This window comes from Anguilla anguilla, chromosome 6 (genome assembly GCF_013347855.1).
Source record: "Anguilla anguilla isolate fAngAng1 chromosome 6, fAngAng1.pri, whole genome shotgun sequence".
NCBI lineage: Eukaryota > Metazoa > Chordata > Actinopteri > Anguilliformes > Anguillidae > Anguilla > Anguilla anguilla.
Genome location: NC_049206.1, coordinates 55,249,112 through 55,272,178, shown reverse-complemented (window position 1 = coordinate 55,272,178; position 23,067 = coordinate 55,249,112). Strand labels below are relative to the sequence as shown.

At 48.1% G+C, this 23,067-nt stretch overlaps 1 protein-coding gene across 4 annotated transcripts in view; it reads right to left on the bottom strand.

Annotated features, from left to right (window-relative positions):
- Positions 1-2,313: 2,313 nt before the first annotated feature.
- fam49a (family with sequence similarity 49 member A) overlaps positions 2,314-23,067 on the bottom strand; it is a 39,792-nt gene continuing 19,038 nt past the window's right edge. For 2 of the 4 annotated variants that reach the window (XM_035422130.1, XM_035422131.1), the window contains 10 exons: positions 14,985-15,064; positions 12,007-12,128; positions 9,133-9,238; positions 8,667-8,803; positions 8,072-8,149; positions 7,045-7,161; positions 6,799-6,878; positions 6,324-6,450; positions 5,814-5,884; positions 2,314-5,719 (listed from right to left, as the gene is read on the bottom strand). In XM_035422130.1, coding sequence (XP_035278021.1) covers positions 5,656-5,719; positions 5,814-5,884; positions 6,324-6,450; positions 6,799-6,878; positions 7,045-7,161; positions 8,072-8,149; positions 8,667-8,803; positions 9,133-9,238; positions 12,007-12,128; positions 14,985-15,054 — 972 coding nt within the window. In that variant the 5' untranslated portion in view covers positions 15,055-15,064 and the 3' untranslated portion in view covers positions 2,314-5,655. Of the gene's footprint in view, positions 5,720-5,813; positions 5,885-6,323; positions 6,451-6,798; positions 6,879-7,044; positions 7,162-8,071; positions 8,150-8,666; positions 8,804-9,132; positions 9,239-12,006; positions 12,129-14,650; positions 14,731-14,984; positions 15,065-23,067 lie in introns of all 4 variants that reach the window. The other 2 variants (XM_035422128.1, XM_035422129.1) reach the window with 2 other exon arrangements.

Below are 23,067 nucleotides of genomic sequence, written 5' to 3'. Positions count from 1 at the left end.
ACGCAAGGCTTTCCTCCCTTTCTCCAACTTCAAATAAGACGAGCAGGAACGCAGTGACTGACCCTCCGCGATGTTTGCGCAACAAAAAAAAAATTGCGCTTTCTTTTAAAATTCATATTTGTCCTCATTTGAAAAACATCAAAGGCTCGTCACAACTTTCAGTTAACCCAACGCGTTTAAGAAGGAGCGACAGATGGCAGCGGTTAAAAGCGAAAGAGTAATAGTCACCAGAGATTTTTTTTTTTTTAAAGATGGCGGGCGTGTTTTTGCTCCCACAGATGGCAGCTGAATGTGGCCATGTGGCATCTAAATAACCTCTGACCTGGAAGCCTGGTGGTTGGAGAGGCTGGCTTGTTTCTCCTGACCCCCCTGATTAAATGGACTGCAATAGAGTGAGAGAGCGCAACGGCCACTGCCAATGGAGTGCTTTGTGCATGTGGGCACTCAGGCCCCAGAGCAGGTCCTGGAGAGGTCAGATCCGACAGGCCTCCCAGACAGTAGACCCCTCTCTCCCTCTCTCTCTCTTTCCCTCGCTCGCTCACACTTTCCCCCCCCCCCCCCTCTCTCTCTCTCTGGTTTCACAGCGGAAGTCCCTGCCCTCGACATCACGGAAAAGGGACATGTCAAAGATGGACAAAATCCTCCATATCCTTTGTGAAGACCACGACGACAGAAAAGGGTGACCTCTTCACCATTTCCGGCAAAGCATTTCCGAGCTTCGCCCCGGCCCGGTCGCTTACCGTCGTGCAGGTGTAGTCCTTCCACCTGCTCGCTTTGCCCCTGCGAACGCCCTCTACTAAGTGCTCATTCGCAGAACAGGTCATGGATATCTGGAGCCAAACGGCTGTGCAGCAGGGCCGTTTTCCAGAGCCTAACCGTGAATAGAGTGTGCAGCCACAAACCACTGCATGAACAAATGTGCAGTTGGGTACTGCAGTAGTCACAGCTATTGCTCCTCCATCGCCAAATTTTTTATTTATCCCATTTCCACCCTCATGAATCACACGGGTAATGTGATTATTACATGGGCTTAGCTCACCCAACTGCACCGCGTACCGATTTTATTCAGTTCGGCTTCACAGGCATTTTAATTCAGGCAAAAAAAGGCTGGATTTGTTCCTGGATCCTGGGCATATTTTACCGCCTCTGTTGGGGAACTGAAGAAAAAAGTGATGACACGTTAACTTCCCCACTGGAATGTGAAAAATCAGTGCTTTTAGAACAAGACAAACTGCTAATCGCCCTACATTTAAATGGCAAATTGCCAAACAGATTTTTTTACCCACACACATTTCTGAAACGACAAATAAAATCGAGGCAGACTCACACACAAAAAAAATGTATACCATGAAGCTGGGTTAGGTCCTGGGTTAGTGAGTATAACTGGCATAATGCTCTGGAATTGTGTCTTTTGGAGGTAATGCAGTAGAGCCCATCTTTGTTTCTGAAGAGTGGCGGTCAACAGTGCAAGACCCTGATTTCAGTTTATCTGAAAAAAAACCCCATGCATTTTCTTTGCATGCTTTTCTTATTAGGAAAATGGATTTGCGCGGTAGGCATTCTGCAGGAAGTTCTGCAGCAGCTTCCTCTGTTTTGAGATTGTGCCAAGTCCTCACAGAGCCCTCTGTTCCTCCCAAACTTTCGTCATCGCAGATTAGACAACGGACTCGGACAGGAAATTATTCAAAGGATGCACACTCCCTCCCCTCCCCCCCCCCCCCCCCCCCCCCCCCCCCCCCCCCACCACCCCAAGCCCTCTAATCTCATATAGCGATGGGTCCATTTATTCAAACACAATTACGAATATTACAGTTAATACGATCATTTATCTACTCTGCCCCCCCAACCTCATTACTTTACTTATTCCAAATACATTAAGTGAATAACTTGTCTGAATGATTATGGGGCCGTGCCAGTCTTAGCCAGCACACTTACTCTTTAATAACGATAAACGACAAAACTAACGAAACTGTCGCCAAATTTCAATGACACAATGTGACGTTCAGTTATTAACATGTTTATTCCATTTAATCAAACATGAATATTACCGTTGCTAGCATCTGCCAGTGTGCACCTACACATTGACCGGTATGTTATTCCTATAGAAATTCATATATTGCAATATACTGAAACTATAGTAATGTCTTAAACTATAAAATTATAATACATGCAAACAAAACTTTTTACACCATCCCACCTGACCACATTCCTTATGTATACTGTTGGCCCAACATTTTAACACTTAGCCAATAGCTGACCGAGACAACTGAAATCAGTATCAAATGAAATACAGAAAGCACGCAACACGAGCAGGAGAAATGTACCAATTTTTATTTTCAATTCACACATCCATTCAATATGCAATATAAAGCAAAAACAAGGATAAACATTTAATCTTTTTTTCTTCCAAAATTACTTAAAGAACAGCATCAGTTAAAAACAAACATTTTTAATATTTAATGTAACCTGCAATTAGCTTATTTTGAACACATTTTAAAGGCGGCGTCTCTTAGCTACACTGGAGGGGATTTTACAAAACATTTTTGATGGGATTACTTCATTTGGTTCAACCATATGCACTGATCCAAGTTTTGCACTTACTAAATTAATATCATGGAAAAAATGCATTGATTACACAACATAGGATAGTGCGCGCGCACACACACACACACAACTAAAATTGTCTTATTAAATATCATGGGCATTGTATATACGGTGCGTATTTTTACATTTTGTTAGTTACGGCTAATGTTTATTTATGAAGCAAACGTATAGTAATTGTAGATTTTTAGTTTCAGTCTATACACGTGTGTAAATGCTGGAATGTATGAAGTGGTACATGGACGATGTGTGAAGCCCCAATGCCGACTTCAGGAGACACAAGTGGTTTTTGAAATATGACTGTTAAAAATGTACAGTTCATGAACCTTTCCATCACTTAATGCATCATTTAGCTGAAGGACACACAATTTTCAACAGCAATATCGACTCGACTGAAAGACCCTTCCCACTACAAATGATATCCAGCCCAGCATTGTCACTTCTATTTATTAGTTATTTTGAATAATTTAGGCATTTCAAATTCAGAACAACTTCATTTACACAATTTTCTGGTCTCCTTTGTGTTTTTCCATTTTCTTGTGGTTAATACTGTAATCCCTACTATTCCATTTCAAGATATATATTCCTGCATACAAAAGCACAAAGATCTTGGGTATCCACCTATATATAATGCCCCTTTGGTCAACAATTATCAACAGGAGATAATGGTATGAGAAGAAAAAAGAACACATAAATAAAAGTACACAGGTTTAGCTCAAGGCAGGTATCCTAGCATTTAGCCTCCATCAACCTAATGTAGTTTCCCCCATCTGTGTGAGCTAGCACTTCAGTCCTGTGAAAAAAACACTCTCATACTGACAAGTCTTCACACGTACAACTCAGATCATCAAAAGAAAAATAATATCTACGGCATTCAGGCTTGCTTTGGAAGGAACGACACCTTTTCAGGCTGCAAAAATGGCAGGTCAATTCTTAGATATTTTTTGTAAACCTTGTCCAGAGCATGCAGTGGAGATGCATGTCAGCCACTGGTAGGGACCAAAAAAAAACGGCTTTTACCTTTAAACTTTAAACATATTTAACTCTTACAGGCTGTGCATAAAACAGATTTAATTTCCTTTTACATTCTCTTAAATTTTTAATTATCCTTTTTTGTTTGTATGTGAGCACATAATCGAAAATAGTTTTTTAAATGACTTATGAGATCACTTCTGCCAAGACAAAGCAAGGAACTCGATGCAAGCGAACAGCGGTGGCCGATCTCCTTACGCGAGTAAAACCTGGCGATTTTAGCGAACGGTTCTGGATATCACAGAGCTTCCACACCACTGCTGCGGAGCCTCAATCCAGCAGGACGTCCCGGTCGATATAAATGTAAAGTTACGTTGGCTAAATCACCAGGGTAATTACACGCGCAAGAGCCTGGCTGGTTAGAAGACTTGCTGCACGCAAACGGCCGTGCTTCAGTAGCTTTGATGTGCAGCCACGCAGTAAAAATAAACCTGCATAAACGCGATAGGTCCACACTTACTGCGACATCATCATCCTGTTATTATCGCCACAGACACTCAAAGCCATTTATCCACTAAGCCCCAACCTCATTACGTTTACTTATCCCCAAATACATTTAATACGCGAATAACTCGTCCAGATGATTATAGAGCCGTGCCAGGCTTAGCCAGTACATTTACTCAGAAAACTGCTATTTACGAACCGGTAAACAAGACTAATGAAACCTGTCGCTAACTTTCAATGACTGAACGGGATGTTTAATTATTAACGGCACGCTTCAACCCAGATCTGAGAAACCAAGACATCCTAACCGCAGCTACGCAAATTCGCAACTGCCATCAAGGGTACTGTTCAAGGCTGCAAAATGTCAGTCAGTACAACTTTGAGAAAAAAAAAAATATAGAGTATGTATTGGCATGATGGAACTCAAGACTAGGCTACTCCCTAACATTGAGAGATGAGGCAGTTTAAAACTGTGATGCTGTTACAAAACCTGGCAAAATTTGTTTAACTTTTGTTTTAACTTTAACCACGAAACTAGATATAAAAAATTTCAAAAGCATATCCTAGGCAACTGCTTTTAAACGTTGATCCGCTGTATCTTTTAACTGACGATCGAACGCTTAAAATGTCTTACTTCTCGCACTCGTGTGAAAGTTCTTATGGTCGGGCAGACCTGTTGGCTGCCTCGAGCAGGGGCCTTGCTTTGGCATTGGCAGGAGTCTCAACACGACGCGTGAGATTCAAACTCTGTCAGTGTGAGAACGGAGATAAAAAAAACTGAAAAACCCAAAAAGTAGGCCACGAAACGCCGCTCATTCTTTCAACAGAGACAGGATGCTACACGCAGACAGGATACCTCGAGGGAAATATTACCTTGATCCACTTCATATCACGTTAAAAATACTTACTGTCACATTTTTTTATTTGAATTTAAAGCTGTATTTTCAAGCAATGCATTTATGTTAGACGCTGAAATATCACAAAAAAAACAACAAAAAAAACCAAAACAAAGCACAACACACACTCACACATACACACACAAAAAATCCACTTCTGCTGCCACATGGTTTAAAATGTAAAAAACAAAACAAAACAAAAAAAAAAAAACATACACACATTTGGTACACTTATTTCTTGTGGCGCAAACACCACCTTTCTTGTCAGTTACTGCTCACAGAAAACAACCATTTAAACACCAAAACTCACCAACAACACCTCAGTATGCAAGTGGTCACAGCTACCCTACTAGGCTTCTCAGAGGACGCTGAACAACCAGTGATTTCGCCTCTTGCAGTCTTTCACTTGCGGTAACCGGAGTAACGATTTCAAAAGTTGCAAGCGCCAAGCAATTTTGCATGTTTCAGTTTGTAAGGCTGAAAGGTCATTAATTTGTGCTTCGACAAACAAAGAGTATAGGCAATTAATTTCAGAATAAAGGTACATTTTCTATAAGTTTCAGTAACCTGGAGGGAATGACTATGTAAATGCACACAAGTATTAACATCGAGTCCTTAAATTATGTAAACATGTACATCTCTTGAGGTCAGAAACCGATCCTCTTCATATAAAAAAAAAACGTTACTGAAGCATCGCTCTGACGGCTTTGGGAGTCGTCTCGTCGTTCAGGTGTTTCGTGGTGAACCTGAAAGTTGCACATATTAATATTATCAATAGCTGTACGTATTTAAGAAAGCAAACATCACTTTCAGCAAATTAAAGCAAATTAATTGACTTACTTCAGGGCATTGATAAGGCCTTCAACGGTTTCTGCTGGCTGATCCTTCAGGACTTTAATGCATCCCTTCATCTGAAGAGTAAAAATAAATAAACACACCTTAAGCCCGGGAAAAGCATAAATCAGTACCTTAATAAAACATTATAACACAATCTATTAACATCCACACGAACACCAATAGCAATATTAACAACAGCAACAATGACTAAAATAATAGCCTACTAATAACACAAGTAATTATTGTCATTTCAACGCAAGCCAAAATGAGTATTATTACCGTAATGGAAACAGTAATATAATAACAGATTCTATTGATAAAGTGCTTTCACAAACCCGAAGGCACAGTACACACCGGGTTGTAACGTCAGAGTTTACGAGGCCTAATAGGTGGGGCTTTCCCAAAGGGCCCAGGTGAGGTATGAGCGCTCTGTAGCAGCGGTTTGGGGGCGGCCTTTAGACAGGGCGGGGCAGGGTGCAGAGGTGGGGTCAGGGGGGGGGAGGGGGTTCTCACATCGATTTTGGAGGACTTTGTGAAGGCGCCGGCGGGGTGGACGTGGTCGTACAGGATTATGACCCCCACCATTACCCGCATGCAGAACAGCAGGGTGTCCTCACTGTTGAACCGGCTGGTGTACTCCCTGCAGAAAGCATGGTAAAGGCCAAGGAATAAAATACACACACAAACATAAAATACACACATACTGCCTACACAGAAATGATCTGTGTTTTAATGACATCACTTATCACCTCTATTCACACACAGAAGCATACAGACAAACATACACACATACACAGACGTGCACACACACACACACACACACACACACACACTCCCATCTTCCACCTCCCAGCATACACCCACAGACACACACCCCCTGCTTTGCATCTCTCTCCTCTCTCTATGGGATCGATACACTAAACCTCCCAATTCAGTAGAAATGGGCGGGGCCTTGCCCACGTTTCGCGGGGGAGTGGGCGGGACTTACGGCGTCTCCAGCATCACCTTGCAGACCGAGGCCATGGTGCTCAGGCAGTCTGTGGTGTTCTCCAGGGGCAACGTTTTATTCTGCAGGACCAATCAGAAAACACACACACAACACAAAAATGAGCTCCTGCACAGTCAGGAGTCAGGCGTCAGCGCAAACGCTGGCACGTCCCTCACTGAAACTGCCACGATGACATACGATTCATAACGATATCGTTTTTAAATACACGTGTTAATGAGAAGCTACCTCGGACACGAACTGCGTGGTGGCCGTGCTCAGGGTCTTGAGCATGGGCGTGGCCTCGGCGTAGAACAGGGACATCCGGTTGGCCATCTCGTTGTTCACCTCGTTCTCGATGTCCAGCTGCCGAACACGGGAGAACAACAGAGTTTAAAATACAGCAACGCGCCTATTCCGTCAGACTCATTACTTGTACAATTGCAACCATGCTGTTCTAAACTATTAACATAACTGGGCTTTTCTTAAAACTGTTAATAAACATATAATAAACATGTAGTAATCATGTAATAAGACTTCCAATTTTATTATTCATGGCCAACCATTTCTGGGAATTCTGGAGAGACCCCCCCAAGAGCTTTGGAGGAACTCAGAACAGTTAATTTGAACCTACAGTCATATAATAAGAAAATATGTTTATAAAGCGCTTTTCATTTAGGTAATTTCAGAGTGTGGTATAATTAATGTACATTATCACATACAAATATTTTACACGCTCACAATAATTTTAGAACAATGATATTTACATACATAAGTTCATTTAGTCTCATTACTTTGGTTGGTTTGTTGGACCCCGTGCGCTTGTCTATCTGCGTCTGTCAATCAGTCTGTTACCAGGGCAACGTAAGAACTTTGAATGAAACGGGAAAACGATTGGCTGACAAGAGCAAGAACCTGACATTTTACTGTTACAAGACACCTGAAAAGGACGAGAGTAGTATGTGATCTACTAAGGGCCTTCTTTCATAGCAGACGGCAGAATCATTTTAAGAGTTAGTAAGGCAATTAATTAAGGGCCGTATTATTAATTACCCAGCAAGATGAATTCCCCATGGTAATGAGACCCCTAACTAGACATCGCACAAACACACTGCCTCCACAACATGTGTTCCCACGTGTCCCAGGGGGACGGCCTGCGTTTCTCAACTTAAAAACAAGAGAGTAAGAACGCGCGCCTATTGATTGATGAGGTCAGACCGCCGAGCCAATCAGGGCTCGCCACCCGCCTACCAGGAAGTGAGAGCGGCAGACTCACGTTCATGTTGTTTATCTTGTTCCGGCTAATGGTCCGCCGGTAGTAGCTGAAGTCGTTCTGGATGGCTGGGATCCTCATCTGAAGGGGGGGGGGGGGGGGCGGCGGGATGGAGGGAAAAAAATGGAAAACATTACAGTCAAATGAATACAGAGGTTTTAAAGCAGGCCAACCGCAGGGCAGAAACCATTGGTGGGGTTGGTGAGGTTGGTGGGGTAAGGGGGGAACCCACATAATTTGGTCTAAACCGGGGGTGTCAAACTCCAGTCTCGGAGGGATACAGTGTCTGCTGGTTTTCAGCATGTTTCAGGACGAGTCATTAATGCAAGTCACTGATTGGCTAAAGGATCCACACACTTTGCTCTCAAGGCCTTAATTGGCTGCAGACTGAAAAGAAAACACAAATACCCAGCAGACACTGCAGCCCTCCGAGGCCCTTCCTGTTTGACAGCCCTGGTGTAAGCCCGTTTCCTGTCTGGCGTCGTGACGCTTTTAAAGTGGGGGTAAAACGAGCGGGCTGTGCGTGTTCGGAACACGGCGCTGCGGCGTGCGGGTTTAAGCACGGGTTTCGCGGCCGTTCGAGCGCGGGAAGGCGGACCTTGAGCTCGTCGAAGCGCAGGGTGAAGTGGAGGATCTCGGCGAACTGCTTGGCCAGGGCCTGCTCCTTCTCCAGGTGCTGGGTGGGGCTGAGGGTCGGACAGGTGAGCGCCTCCAGCAGGCTCTTCAGCGCTTTCTCTGTGTCACGAACCAGATGCAAAAGGCACACGTTACTTCACACGACATCACAGTCATACAGCAGAGTCTCAACCACACCTACAATGCCCGAGGAACATAAGTCTATTCACCCGATTAATATAAGCCACTGGATCAAAAACTTTTTCATATCAGACCCAAATGAGAAATACTTTTTATCATCGGGACCCAAATTAGAAATGCTTTTTAGTATCGGGACCCAATTAGAAATTTAGCACCTTTCCGGGGCATCACAAAGCGAGGGGGGGGAGGGGGGGCGGGCAAACCAAGAGGGAGACAGAGCGTGCACCGGACGCCCCCCAGGTACTGACCTAGCCGGAGAGAGAAGCCATAGAACTTCTTGAGGCGAATGACCAGAGGGCAGACAGAGTTCCAGGCCCTCTCCTGCATCAGCATGTCATTGGGGTTCTGTATGGCCTGTCAACGCAAACACACACACCAGTGACACACTTACCCCGATGAGACCAAGCTTTGAACACACACACACACACAGACACAGTCAGGTTCAGTCATCACACCAGTAAACACTTTTAAAAAAAAATAAAATAAAATCAAACTTTTTTCATCATTACAGATACTGAGAAGTTCACCCCGATTGAGATGTGGTCGTGAATAAACTACTGCAGGTAGAGGCCACGGTTCGTGCAACTTGCTGTCATTCGGTGTGACACTGAATGCCAGTGTGAAAAACAGGCTTCCCGAAAGTTCTGCCTGTCCTTACAGTGCTCCAGGAAACACACGGGCTCACACAAAGGGCCTCTTTCGGAACATTCCCCCCCCCGCCCCACCCCCCTCTCTCCGTACGGCTGAACTCGCATAACACCGCTGCCAGTCTGGGTCGGGTCCCTCAGGGGCCCGGCTACAGTAAAACGCTCGGCTTCGGGTTCTGCTTGGCGGTCTTTATCGCGTTACGGTTCAGGGGGGGGCTCCTGGTGGGACGGGAGGGTGGGGGGGGGGGGTGGGGGCGCGGCGTGTCATCTCACTGGGGCACCACCTTCAGGCACCGAATTCAAAACAAAGTGACCCGGGCCGACTCTGATCCCGCCGGCCCGACTCTGTTAGTTTAGCGCACGGCGGCGTTAGCGCCTGGGCTCGCGTTCAGAACTCAGACGGGATCCTTTTAGGGGCTCCTTCATGCGTAGAGACGGCAAAAAAACAAAAAAAAAAAAAAGATTTAAAAGGTGCAGTATGTAAGTTCAGAGAAATGAGCCACAGAGAGCTAGATTTGGGAAAGAAACGTTCCACTCCCTCCCCTTAGCTCTCCCTCCAAAGCGCTGTCCTGCTGGTAATTTGGGCAGATTTTACTCTGCCATTTCTGGTGTTGTTTTCTGGGAAAATAGCTAGCTATAGCACCACCTCTGTGGTATCTCTACTCTGACAGCTGTGCACGCGCAACATGATTGACAGGCAGAAAGCTGTCCTAATTGGTTGTTAATATTCAGGTGTGGTGAATTTTATAGTGGCCTATTTCAGAGCCTGGGGCAGCCAGAGAGACTGCACTTTTTTCCTTAAAGCATATAATTATTGGTATCTGTCGGGATGTGAAGGAAATTTAACCTAATATGAACATCCATACATACTGCACCTTTAAGAAGTATGTAACAAAATAGCACAGCTACTGTAAATAAATAATTGGGAAATAACACGTTGTTGCAAAGGCGTTGTACTGCACCACGATAACAGCCTCATCTATTTCGCCCAACTCATTTGCACACCACCCACTGAACAGTTTCTTCACGTAAAGTCACAGCTGGTATTTGGATGTCGAGCACGCTTCCCTTTCTGACGGACGCCGACACCGCCGAAATAAACCCCGCCCACCTCTCGGCGCGAGCAATCCATGAGGCGTGACCGCTGCCGACGGCTCTCTAAAAGGCCATCTTTCCAACGGCGAAGTTTAAAGCGCTTTTCACCCCAGCGGCGCTCGTGAGCTGGTGACAGATTGACAGGTAAATTCATGCAAGCTGTTTGGGTCCCTAATTGCGCCTTCTTGCCAGGTGGTTGAGACGGTGTGTGTGGATATTTTTCTCCCCGACTGTTAAGACGCGCCGGCCCCCGCCAAACGCCCCCACCCGCCCCCTCACCCCCCACCCGCCCCCCCGCCCCCTTCCCCGAGGTGCGGATCAAAGGTTCGGCTCGCCAGCTTCGGCCATCTGCCCCGCCAAATGGGCGGGAGGTCCAGGGGTCAAGAGATTCGGGAATCCATTACAAGCCGGTCGATAACTGGCCGGCTCCTGCTGGGAAGCTGCAGACCGGCGGCGGTGGCGGTCGGCAGCGGGGTTGGCGGAGTTGGCGGGTCTTCACGGACACTCCGAATGTGGCACAGAGGGTTCTGCCGCGGTAAACTATAAAAAGAACCCGTTAAATACCGCACCCGGGCTCTGGTGCCGTATCTGAGCCCGATAGCGTGACCTCTCCATACCGCGATAATGGAACAGCGGTGTCAAAGCACTCCCGAAAAATGGGCCAGACGCCAAGCCGGACCGGGGCTATTTCTGAATGGAGACGGTCCTTTTTTTGGGGTGGGGGGGTGGGGGGGGGTTTTGGGTACTCTAGCTGAGCTCTTGCATGAGCCAGGAAACCAGAGGAGGGTAATGAGGAAATCATAAGCACCGACTGCAAGATAAGCATAGCAGATGGGGACAAGATGCACGAACGCACAGGAATACATACACACGCATACACATACGCACACACACAATTAAGCACACATGCATAGCATACACGTAAACAAACATACATACACATACTCGTGTACGTGTGTCACAACGCGTGCACACATGCACACACATTTACATACATAGAAAAACACAGGGGGTAAAAAGTTGTTTTTAAATCGTCTGAATACGGGAAGTTATTAAGGACACTTTCCAGCCTTCGTTCAGCATGAAGAACTCAGCTACATTTCATCTCCCCGCATGCTTCCTCTTCCAAGTCCATTCGATACAGATTTCCGCCCCCCCCCCACCCCCCAGCCGCCCTCCCCCCTCCCACACAGCATTACGATGACATCACTGCCTGGCAGGCCCCAAAGCAGGCCTCCCTTTCTTGTGTAATGGAGCCCAGCCGAGGTCGTGGGGTCGGGGGGCTGGGGAGTTGGAGGGGGGGGGGGTGGTGGGGGATTGTGGGGGGGGGGGTTGTGCGTGTGTGGTACAGTAGCAGCAGACCGCTCCGCTCTGACATGCCTCTCTTATCTCCTGCCCGGCTCCCTTGTAGGCCTGCAGCCCGCAGAGGATGCTCTCAGAGTCCTGCAGGACCGCATTGACCTGGTTCCACACCTCCTTCTCACAGTCCGTCGGCTGTGCGTCTGGGGGGGGGGAGCAGAGACAAGAGTCAAGCGCATGCAACCCCGCACCCCCCTGTGACATCAGCGTGTTCTGGAACGCTGTCTTTATTCCCATAGCTACCGATTGTAAAAATGGAATGCCCACAGGAATTCACTGGTGGAAACTGTACAGTGAAGCACACTGAGTAACAGCAGCATGGCGGTGTCCTGGTTGGTGGCGGCTGTTTTTTTTTTTTTTACACGGCCCCTCAGAGATTTAAACCGCTACTGGTGCAGGGTGCCGTAGCACACGTTAGGTCTGGCTGCAGTTCAGCCGTATCTATGTGCAGCCCAATTCATAGCCCAGGTGAGAATACATATAAAACCATGCCATGCTGCTTCATACACAACATTTAATAAATGTTTTATTAATAAGAATTTAAGTTTTTGAATTTTACATTTATTCAATATCCTCTGACAGGAGGTATATTCACATAAACTGCATCAGCACAAAATGTAGTCTTACTCGTCATGTATCAATAATGGAATGTACAGGGTAAACTTGCACTGGAGAACACAGGCTTTCTACTTCATAGATGGGCAACAGAATTTTATCAAGCTTTAAAGTTGACATCAATAGCTCTCCTCATTTTTTACATAGCCAATTCGGAATTTTAATCTAATACTATGCAAATGAATGCGACTACTAATAATAATAAAAATCATTAAAACCCAGTTTTGCATTTCCAAGTACCAACCGTTATTCAAAAACACTGATTTAACGTTTTCATAACGTCAATAATAACCTGTAACACTTCTATTACGAGAGCAACTGGAGAACTAAAAAGCATGATGAAATCCTATCACATGAGTAACAGACACTAACAGACACATTGTCACTAGGCAGATTACACAAAGCCAAACAGCTAAAATGAAGATGAATATAAACACATTGTAGATACAGAACATACAAGGTCTGTACAACATTAGCTTTGTAAGTCAAGCTTTGGTAAGCTTTTTCTCTGCAAATCTGTTCTTCTGGAGACTCAAAGGATCACACGGTTCTGGTGTGTTTTTTTAGTGTGTTAAACTGTACTGGTATTCAGGTGTGAAATGGTTATGTGGAGAGACAGGGCAAAGCTACACAGCCGATACAGATGAGCACGCAGACAAACATGCAACCACAGAACCTTCACTCCATGAGATACTCCTGCTCCTGCTCAAAAGACTATGAAGGCATTATAAACAAATCACACAGCTCAAGTAGTCCCCAACGTGAGCAATCATACATTTTATGTGTTTAACATCACAGAAATTAAATTGTGTTTATGAAAAATGCGTGATCTTCTCTAATGTTCCATTTAATACTAGAAAGTTTTAACAATATATATATATATATATTTTAGGACCCTCCTAGAAAACAAGAGATCTCTGGATGCTTATCCTGCTAATAAATACATTTCTAATTTCAAAGAGCCAATGGAATCAGAATACAAATAAAGAAATGGCATCTGTTTAACCATGAAATCAGGCCTGCTCTTGATTTCAAAATTGCCCTCTGAATTTAAGGAATAGATTTCTAAAACAAATTCCTGAGAATTACTGAGAACGTTTGCTTTTTTAAAAGGTGAAGAGTGAATTATTCGCTGTGGACGTATTAGTCATGCGTTAGTCATGAACACCACACAATGAAACGTGTCGAATAAGACATGTTAGCACGGCGATGGCAGTTACTGCTGGGCATCAGCATGGTGGCGGTTTTCATTGATGAAAATGATGTTACGATGGGCAGTAAACTGCGTCTGAGTCATGCGTATTTATGGGTCAATGCACCGCACAGCAAAACAAAAGCCTCAGTATCCTATCAGCGGTTCGTCTTCAGTGAAGCACCAATCAAGTGCAGTTACAAAACCAGGCTAGGATGTGAGAACCATCACAACGGAACCGATTTTTATCTGAGGGGGAACCACAGAAGTTAATGTTTTTAATAAGGTTCCAAATACTATTTCTGTTCTGAAGAGTGGTCACACAGCACAGTTTTACTCGAAGCAGATGGGCGGCACCCACAGGCACATTAAGCCGAATGAGGAACCGATTCCAGTAAGCGTTACTCCGTGGGTTTAGAGAAAGCTGTTTACCGCGTACCTAAGCCAGGCAGGCTAATTAGGAAGCGTCCGGTACGCTACTGCACAACGGTGCAGACGGCCATAATGGCCATCTTCTGTAATCAGGAGGCGTCCACCTGCTGTTGCGTTGCTGGGGTGCATTTCCCAAAAAACCTTCAACGGCTCCTGCATTCCCATAAAGACACATGCCAGCTGTTAGTAGCAGAGAGAGAGAGAGAGAGAGAGAGAGAGAGAGAGAGAGAGAGAGAGAGAGAAAGAGAGAGAGAAAGAGATTGAGATAGTGACAGACAGAGAGAGACAGAAAGCGAGAGAGATAGATAGATAAAGAGAGATAGAGAGAGAGAGAGAATGCAAGAGAGAGAAAGAGACAGAAAGCGAGAGAGGAAGAGAGCGAGGGAGACAGGAGAAAACTCAGGCCAGGCAAAAAGCTCTGCTCACTTTCAAAGTCAAGGAAAAAGTTTGGCCCCTGCTCTAGCTCTGTGCAGGTGAGAACCTTTAACAGATTCCCCATTTGGTTTCTGAAAGAGAGAAGGGGGGAGAGAGAGAGAGAGAGAGGTGTCTGGTGTTGTGAGCGGTAAATCACAGATCGAGCGTGGGAGTGGGGGGGACGGCCCCCCCTTCCGTACGGCGGCGGGAAGCCACGCCCCCCCGCGTTCTGAGCGCCGTTCGAGAGCCGACGCCATGGATACGAGCGCCCTGCTGATGGGGGGGGGGGGGGGAGAAATCACAGAGGTTATTTGAACACACTTCCCCGTTCCGTCGGCAAACTTACTTTCGAAGTCCAGGAAAAAATGCGGATAGTTTTCAATTTCCCTTGTAAGGACTTTAAGAAGATTACCCATCCCAGCAAACCTGATCGAAGATACAACGATAAAATGAACAACACAAAACAAACATTCAACATCAGACATCCGCAGGACTGAAAGGGCACAATATCACTGTATTTAAAACTGTCATCTGTTTTCAAAAGTATAATTACACTGACTGATTTACTCTGACACAGTAGTGTCCATTTGAGAGTACTTCATTGTAGCATCGCTAGCTCATTCAAGAGGCATTTTAAAAATGCGCACAGTCAGTTCTCGTCACTAAAGCCATTTAAAAAAAAAAAAAATTTTTTTACAACAGGTACCAACACAAACTTACCTGGGGGGGGTAAAGCCCGTGACACCTGACATGGCAAATGTGGACTCCCATTTCAAACCCACCCCACCCAACCGACTAGCAAATTTACAGCGTTCAAAGCGAGCGAACTTCCCAAAAACGACTTTTACTCATTCAGACGAATGCGAAGCGGCAACGGTAATTGTGCAGTCACATCGCCGCCTTCGCTTCCTTCGCGTGACGACAGCCGTCGACTGACTTTGCGCCTCGAGCGTTCAGGAGAAACTCGAGGGGCGTCGCTGTTACTTCTGTAAATACTTCGAATGACTCGCACTTCAAATTTTTTAAACGAGGCATCTTTAATCTTTTAGCAGCCGCTCAATGAGAAGGAAAAACCAGTCAGGGTTTTAACACGAGACGCGCAACAGACCAGAAAGTGGCAAAAACGACATAATTAGTTCCTTTCTGAAAAACCAACAGAGGTTGTTTCATCACATTTGCATTTCAAATAAAGTTTTCTTATTTGAAATCAGAGGCAGTGTAAAACAGACAAAAAAAAAAAAAAGTTTACTTTTGGGGACACCAGTGAATGATTCAATCTGTTCTCTGGTCCTTACCTTTTGAGTTAAGTTCACCCGCGGCGATTTATCTCTCATATTTATGACACAAGACACATTTATAGAGCATCCAGACCGATTTCATCAACCCTTTCATTTTCCAAGCGGTGTTAAAATATATCAAAAAAAGAGGTTTACCTGGCCCAAAAAGGTCACTGCTCTAACGGAGGCTTCCGGAACCTTCTGACGATTCTGCGAAAAAGGCGGAGCTCTTCCTCGTAAAGGGGAACGCAGCCCCGCCCCAAAGGGACCGTCTCAAAGACTGAAATACAGCGCCTGCAGAGAGGACGCACGCAGACGGTCCTGCCGGAGGGTGTTTAAATCACACGGGAGGGCCTCGGCTGCCCAGCCCGTAAACAGCGCGGCTGCTAATCTCCAACACACGGCAGTAAATATGCAGCCAGGAACATCAAACGGCAGAATCCAAGCGTAACACGCCGTCCGGACTCCCCAGAACAAGCCTCCCGCAGTCACACGCACGGCCTCTGCGAAAGTCTTTCGGCAAAAGAATATTTCGTGTAATTACTGCTGAATTAAAAAAAAAAAAAAAACAGAAAAAACTCATTTCCACACACAAAGGCCCTCGTATTAAATGAACTAATTTCCATAAGAATGTCGCTCAGACTAACGAGCCTGCCTAATTGACCCAGTGTGTCACTTAGTCAATTGAGAGAATGAAAAGCTAGAAAAAATGACATCACAAAGGCCTGAGGCTGATGAATGGACCGAACCCGACACGCGTCACACCCGTGTAGTTGAGTATCTCCCACCCGAGGATCTCAATCACCTTTCATTCCTGATCAGATACAGCTTATCTAAGGTGCTCTCCTGGAAAACCTGTCCTCAAATTTCCATTCAAACTCCCGTAGAGGAAACACGATCAAAAAGATAAACGTTGGAGTTGGACAAACTCGTTGCTCAAGCCTTCAGCTGAGCAGATAATGGAGTGCAATTAGGGAAACCAACGTTTGCGCGTTAAAAAAATCAGAGCCAATACAAAGCCTTCGTGTGAACGTTTACCTACAGGCCTGACGGCCAGAACCAGGCAGCCCCAAGCCGACCTGTCCGGCAGCCTAATTTGAGACGGGCGGCGGGGGGGGGGGGGGTGCCCAATTCGAGACGCCCCGGCTCTTACCGCGTACGTTGCGTTTAAAAGGCGGTTAATCGCACAGGGTCGTTTCCATTAGCCTGGCACAGAGCTCGGGCCACAGGAGACACATTATGGGGGGAGGGGGGGGGGACAGGGTATCGCACGCGAGACAGTGACCATCGTGCCGCTGTGTTGACAGCCTCTGCGGCGCAGCGCGGTGCATTTCCTGCGCTGCAGACGTCTTGCGCTTTACTGCCGCGGGACTGCTGCGGCATGCGGAGACGGGCTGGAGTGGTGCGGCGCGCTAGTGTGGCTCTGTGGAAAGAGTAAGGCTGCCCTCTGCTGGCTACAGCTCGCGCTGCAGCCGGGACGAAACGTGTGGAGGAATCTAAATGTCAACACCGTTTCAAACGGAAATGTCAGCAAAGTTTAGCACGGCTGAGCGCAATCTGTTCACTCAACAATGATACTCTGAATGCTGACCAAAAAAATGAGGTTCTCACTGTTGGCCAAACTTGGCATTGTGTACAGCGCTGGAAAAACACACGCACTGTTATAACCAAGCCTACACTGCAACCAGACATTGTCTGCGTGGATCTGTAGTGACGCATCCAATCTTCTTTTTTCGGATCAGCAGCAGTGTTCCTGAGCAGTAACACACAACACTGCGCATTCCTCACAAAGGCAGATGGGAGGCTGTTTGTGTGAAGTCTTAACCGCAGGAGGCCCTGAGCGGTAATGGCGGTTATAAAGGGCCCCAAGCAGCGGCAGTTAAGGCCCCAAGCGGCGGACACGGCTAAGGCCCCTGAGCAGCGGCGGCGGCGGCGGCGGCTAAGGCTTCTAAGACTCGGCGGCGGCGCAGCCATTTACTGCGCGGCTCAATCAGCTGTGCTCACGGGGGCGATAACGCAGCGGGACACACAATGCTTCCTGTGTGCGCCCCGCACAGGCGCCCCCTTTCACGCGCCTCCCTCCCGCGCGACGGCTCGCCCATTACCGAGCCCCGAATTTTACGAACGCGCGAAATAACGGACCCCTTCTTCCGCGGGCCGACGTAAATCACACACTCCACACAAAAGGAAGCGCGGACGCTCTCACACACATTTTTCACGTTTCCGTCCCCCCACTGTGAGGCCATAAGCGCACATTTTAGGGGAAAGGGGAAAAATCCAGACTTTTTTTTTTTTTCTGACAGTACCGCTCAAGCATTTAGGCCAATTACTCGCCAAGATGAAGTGCAGCTACTCCGCGACTACAAAAAGACTGGCACGCACCAGTTAGGTCATCCACAGCATATCTGCAATGAATTTCAACCTTCAATCACCCAGCACATTTCTCTCTCTCTCTTTTTTGGTGCTTTTTTTAAGTGAAGCGGTCTTATTTCAGCCGGTGATAAAGTCACGCAGAGTAACTGGAACGTGTTGAGAGAGGGTCACGCTTCTCTGAGCCCACCCAAAAATCTCACTCCGAACGTGAGCCGCCGGTCGGCGCTGGAGGAGAGCGCCGATACAGCCGGCGACATCCGGCGGGTTTTTGAAGGAGGGGAGGGTTTTGGCGGGAGGGCCGTGTCACTCAAGGAGCCGCCGTCAAAAAGACCCTTTTCACGGCTCCGGCGGGAAGCTGGCCGCGGCGGTGGCGGTGGCGGTGCCCGGGGGGGGGGGGGGGGCACCCTCCACCAGTCTGCTGGCGGCGCGGGGCTGGGGCCTGGCACTGCTCCCTGCCCGCCAGCGCCCGGGCAGAGCTGGCACTGAGCTGGACGGGCGTCCGGCCCGTTTCCAGAGGGGGGGACGGGGGGAGGCTGGGGGGGGGGGGGGATTGTGGACACACACAGACTCACGCTGGGCGTTAAGAATAATTGGCGGGGAGCGTGGCGTCTGTTCGGGGCTTCTTTTGTGCCGTCGGGCGGCGGCGGCGCCCGTGCTGAGCTTCACAGCTCCGCGTTTTTGGCGGGTTTTTAATGAAAGGCGACGTTAGCGCGGGAAGGCCGCGCGGGAAGGCCGCGCGGTACGGGGGCCTGTTCGGCTGGAGACCGGGCGGCCGGCGAGTCTGTGCCACCGCGCCGTGCCCCCGGGGTGCGCCCGTCTTATCCCGGTGCCTGGGGGGTGTGGGGGGGGCATGCTTTGGCCCCGCTTCCTGTCTGTGCCGAAATTCGCCACGGCGAATTTAACGCCCATGCAAATGAGGACGTCCCGCGGCGCTCGCCTCATCCGCTCCAAGCACGTCCCGGACACCCAAAGAGCGAAAAAAAAAAAACGGCCAAAAAACTGCACAGGACCGGATCCCCCCCCCCCCCCCCCAATACGCCCGCCACGCCCCTCTCTCCAGCCTCAGACGGGCGAGTGGCTGCAGTTTCCTGAGGAATACCCACGGGACGGGACGGCTTCCACGTCGCCAGGGTTACCGTGACTCGTAGTCACACGTGAAGAGCGCTTCAAAGGCCCGCCTGAGCCGCGTAGTTGCCGGGTTGGGGGACGCCCGCGGTCGAACCCGAGCGTAATGACCGCTCGCGAGCATAGCCGGGCCCTGCGAGGGCCACCCCGACTCAAACACACAGGGGCTTTAACGGGCCAGCGTTTTAAATACGCTCGCCTTTACGGGCCAGGGGTAAAGGAGAAAGTTCAGCGATTCGTTTTCCTGCTCCACTGAGGTACTTCCGCCTCAACAGGAAGAGGTTCCTGCTCCACTGAGGCACTTCCTCCTCAACAGGAAGAGGTTCCTGCTCCACTGAGGCACTTCCTCCTCAACAGGAAGTAGGTTCTGCTGCACTGAGTCCTTTCATGAATTCTGTTATTAACATACTGTATTGCTTCATGATTTTAATTGTTCCTAACAGCTTTGTTACCTTCTAAATTTTACGCTTCGTGATATTCATTTTCCAGCTCTCTTATTGCTGCTTTGCTTTGATTTGGAAAGAACAAAATTTTAAAAATGTATAATTGTTTTTTTAATCATCATCATCATCATCATCAAGGTTGTTCCCATTAAACAGGAATATCTGTAGGGCGTCCCACAAAAGGTCTTTCTTTTCTTTATTAACATTGTGGTTCAGTCATGTGGGGTTTCAAAACAGCCGCATTAGCCGCTGAGTTATGGGACATTTGCAGCACACAGAGCGCGGCGAGAGGGGAAAAAAGAAAAGGTAAAAAATGAGTGCATGAGCTTTTTCAGGACACAGATGATATGTGGGGCAGCCGTAAAAACCTGCAGACACCGCCTTCCTCCAGGACCACTGCTCAGAAAAGCCATTACACCTTAAAGAGGCTGACCCAAAATACCTTCTCCCCGGCAACCCGAAGCACACGGAAACAGTGTGAATTTCCACTGCGTGCTGCAAACACACAGAGCCTGGCTGAACCTGAAGCCCTCCACAAAGACAAAGATCCAAGAGTGCGAGCACCAGACAAAGATCCGAGAGTGCAAGTGTGAGACAAAGATCCAAAAGTGTAAACATGAGACAAAGATCCAAAACTGCAAACACGAAACAAAGATCCAAAAGTGCAAACATCAGACAAAGACACACAAGTGCTATGCTGCAGGATAAGGGCAGGACAGCACAGAACAGCTGTATGGAGCAAGTGGACTGAACAGCTGTGGGTTTGAGTCTCAGGAAGTATGTAGGTGCAGGACCCCCCCGAGTTCAGACTGTGGTAACAGGTAGGCCTAGAGTACAAGACGATTGAAAGTATTGAGGAAAACAGGAAAGTCGGCCTAAACCTCATATACACATCCTTCTGTCCAAGTCACCAAAAACACCCTGTCAAAATTACAGGGCTCACACCAGCCACAGAAAAATGAGTAGGTGCTGATAACCAGTTGTAATGAATTAATGAAAGGCTATACTGATATGTGTGTCATGTGGTTTGACTTTATAAAAGGAAAATTATGGTTATTTATTGACAATTCCCAGTTAATCTACGGAAAAATTGGTTTTAACCCAAGCCTTAAGAATTAGCATACCGAAATGTAGTTCTTTTTCTTGTAGCTTTTAAAAATTGTGTTTAAAGGGGTAAAAAAACAATATAGAGTAGTCCATCAAAGTAAATACTTTAAAACGATTCCCTCTAGGCTATATGCGGAAAATTGGCTGGTTTTACTAGCATTCTACATTCCCGGCATGACGGAAACGTTGAGGCTGCACTACTAAGCCTTACCACCAGGTGGCGGTACTGTAACACAGAAGTTACAAGTCGGCCAAGGACTAGATTAGTGGCAGTGCTCAAAGGCCGGATCAGGCCTGTGAGGCAGAAACTGAAGCCCATTTAATTCCCTCAGCTCACCTCAGATAAGAGTCCCCAAAACTCCCAAAGAAAAGCTGCTCGGAAAACCTGCCCCAAAGCTGCAGTCTGCGCAGTAAACTGGAAATATGTGGACTTATTACAAGATTTAAATGATATGTGCCATTATATTTTCACATATGTATCATATCGGTTCCATTTCTGGAAACCCCCCCCCCCCCCCCCCCCCAAAACACACCAGCTCAGTGGTACTGCTGCGGTCCACGGTAAATGTCGCCCGCGTTCCTGGTAAAAACAACAACAGCAACGCGCGCGGCAGGAAGTGCGTTTCTGGGACGAGCGGCGCTGGTCCGATGGAGCGAGCGAGTGACCCTTCGACGGGAGGTCAGATCCATAAGTCAGAGCCCCACGCTCGCACGCTAGCACGCTAGCACGCTAACGGCCTGGGGCTCACGGTGCCCTTCCCGGCTCCGGCCTCTACCGGTTATGTCATCAGCGTAAAAACCTCCACACCACAGCTTCCTGGACCATCACGCAAGTCACATCTACGTTTCCACGGCGACGGGGGGCCAAACTTTGTCCAGTTGTGAACATCAGTCACCGGGGTGGTTTAGCATTATGGTTATCACCAGGGTCATCACCCCGAATTGCATCACTACCATACGCAAACCTAAAAGCGAGATATGAAAACACAGTGGTTACTGGTCAGGCACACCACCAGCTCTGCTGCAGCATGCTAATTCACTGCCACAGGTCTGTGTTACAGGCCCACTGAAGCACAGCTGGGCTGTAGCACATTCAGCACTGCAGTGATTCTGCACCCCGAATCACTTTATCAGGAGAATTCCTGTGACACTCCCGAACGTCACACTGCACAGCACCACGTCACGGTGCGTTACAGACACCACCCAGCACCCACCCACAACAGCGGAGAGACTCCATACAGGTGCTTCTACAGGGAGTCCACAGAGCAGGGCTGCCCAATCCAGTTCCCAGATATCTACAGCCCAGGAGAAAAGTTTGAAAGCCCCTGACATAGACAGACAGGCGGTGCAGATATGCTCTCCTCGTGTTCTGAGCAAGCGCAGCCTGGAGGGCGTCACGATTGGACAGCGTCACGGCGACACCCAGAAAGGGAGGAGCTCCTCCACGCCCCCCAGGCCAAGCCCTATTAATCTCTTCTACAAATGTGGGCGTGGTTGCTGTGCAGAATGACAAGCAGCCACACAGCGTAACACCACACGCACAAGCTGCGTGCGGGTACAAAGCATCCCCCCCCGTCCCCCCTGTCCCCCCCCCCATCTGCAAACGGTCGCACTGTGCCGTTGTTCCCTTATATGGTCGTGGTGAGCAGGAGCCGGTGGGGGTGGGGGGTGGTAGGGGGGGTAGGAGGGACTGCATCACACACAGGCAGCCCGGGGGGGTGGGGGGGTGGTAGGAGGGACTGCATCACACACAGGCAGCCCGGGGGGGGTGGGGGGGTGGTAGGAGGGACTGCATCACACACAGGCAGCCCGGGGGGGTGGGGGGGTGGTAGGAGGGACTGCATCACACACAGGCAGCCCGGGGGGGGGGTGGGAGGGACTGCATCACACACAGGCAGCCCAGGGGGGTTGGGGGGGTGGGGTAGAAAGGGACTGCATCACACACAGGCAGCCCTGCTGTCGCAATCTTCAGCGCGCGTTAGGGACGCCGCGGCTGCTGACAGAGCTGCGGCTCGCAGTCTCGTGCTGAGGAGGAGGAGGAGGAGGAGGAGGAGGAGGATGTGAAGACACCGGCGTTTCTTCCGCGGTTAGAAGGATGACACTC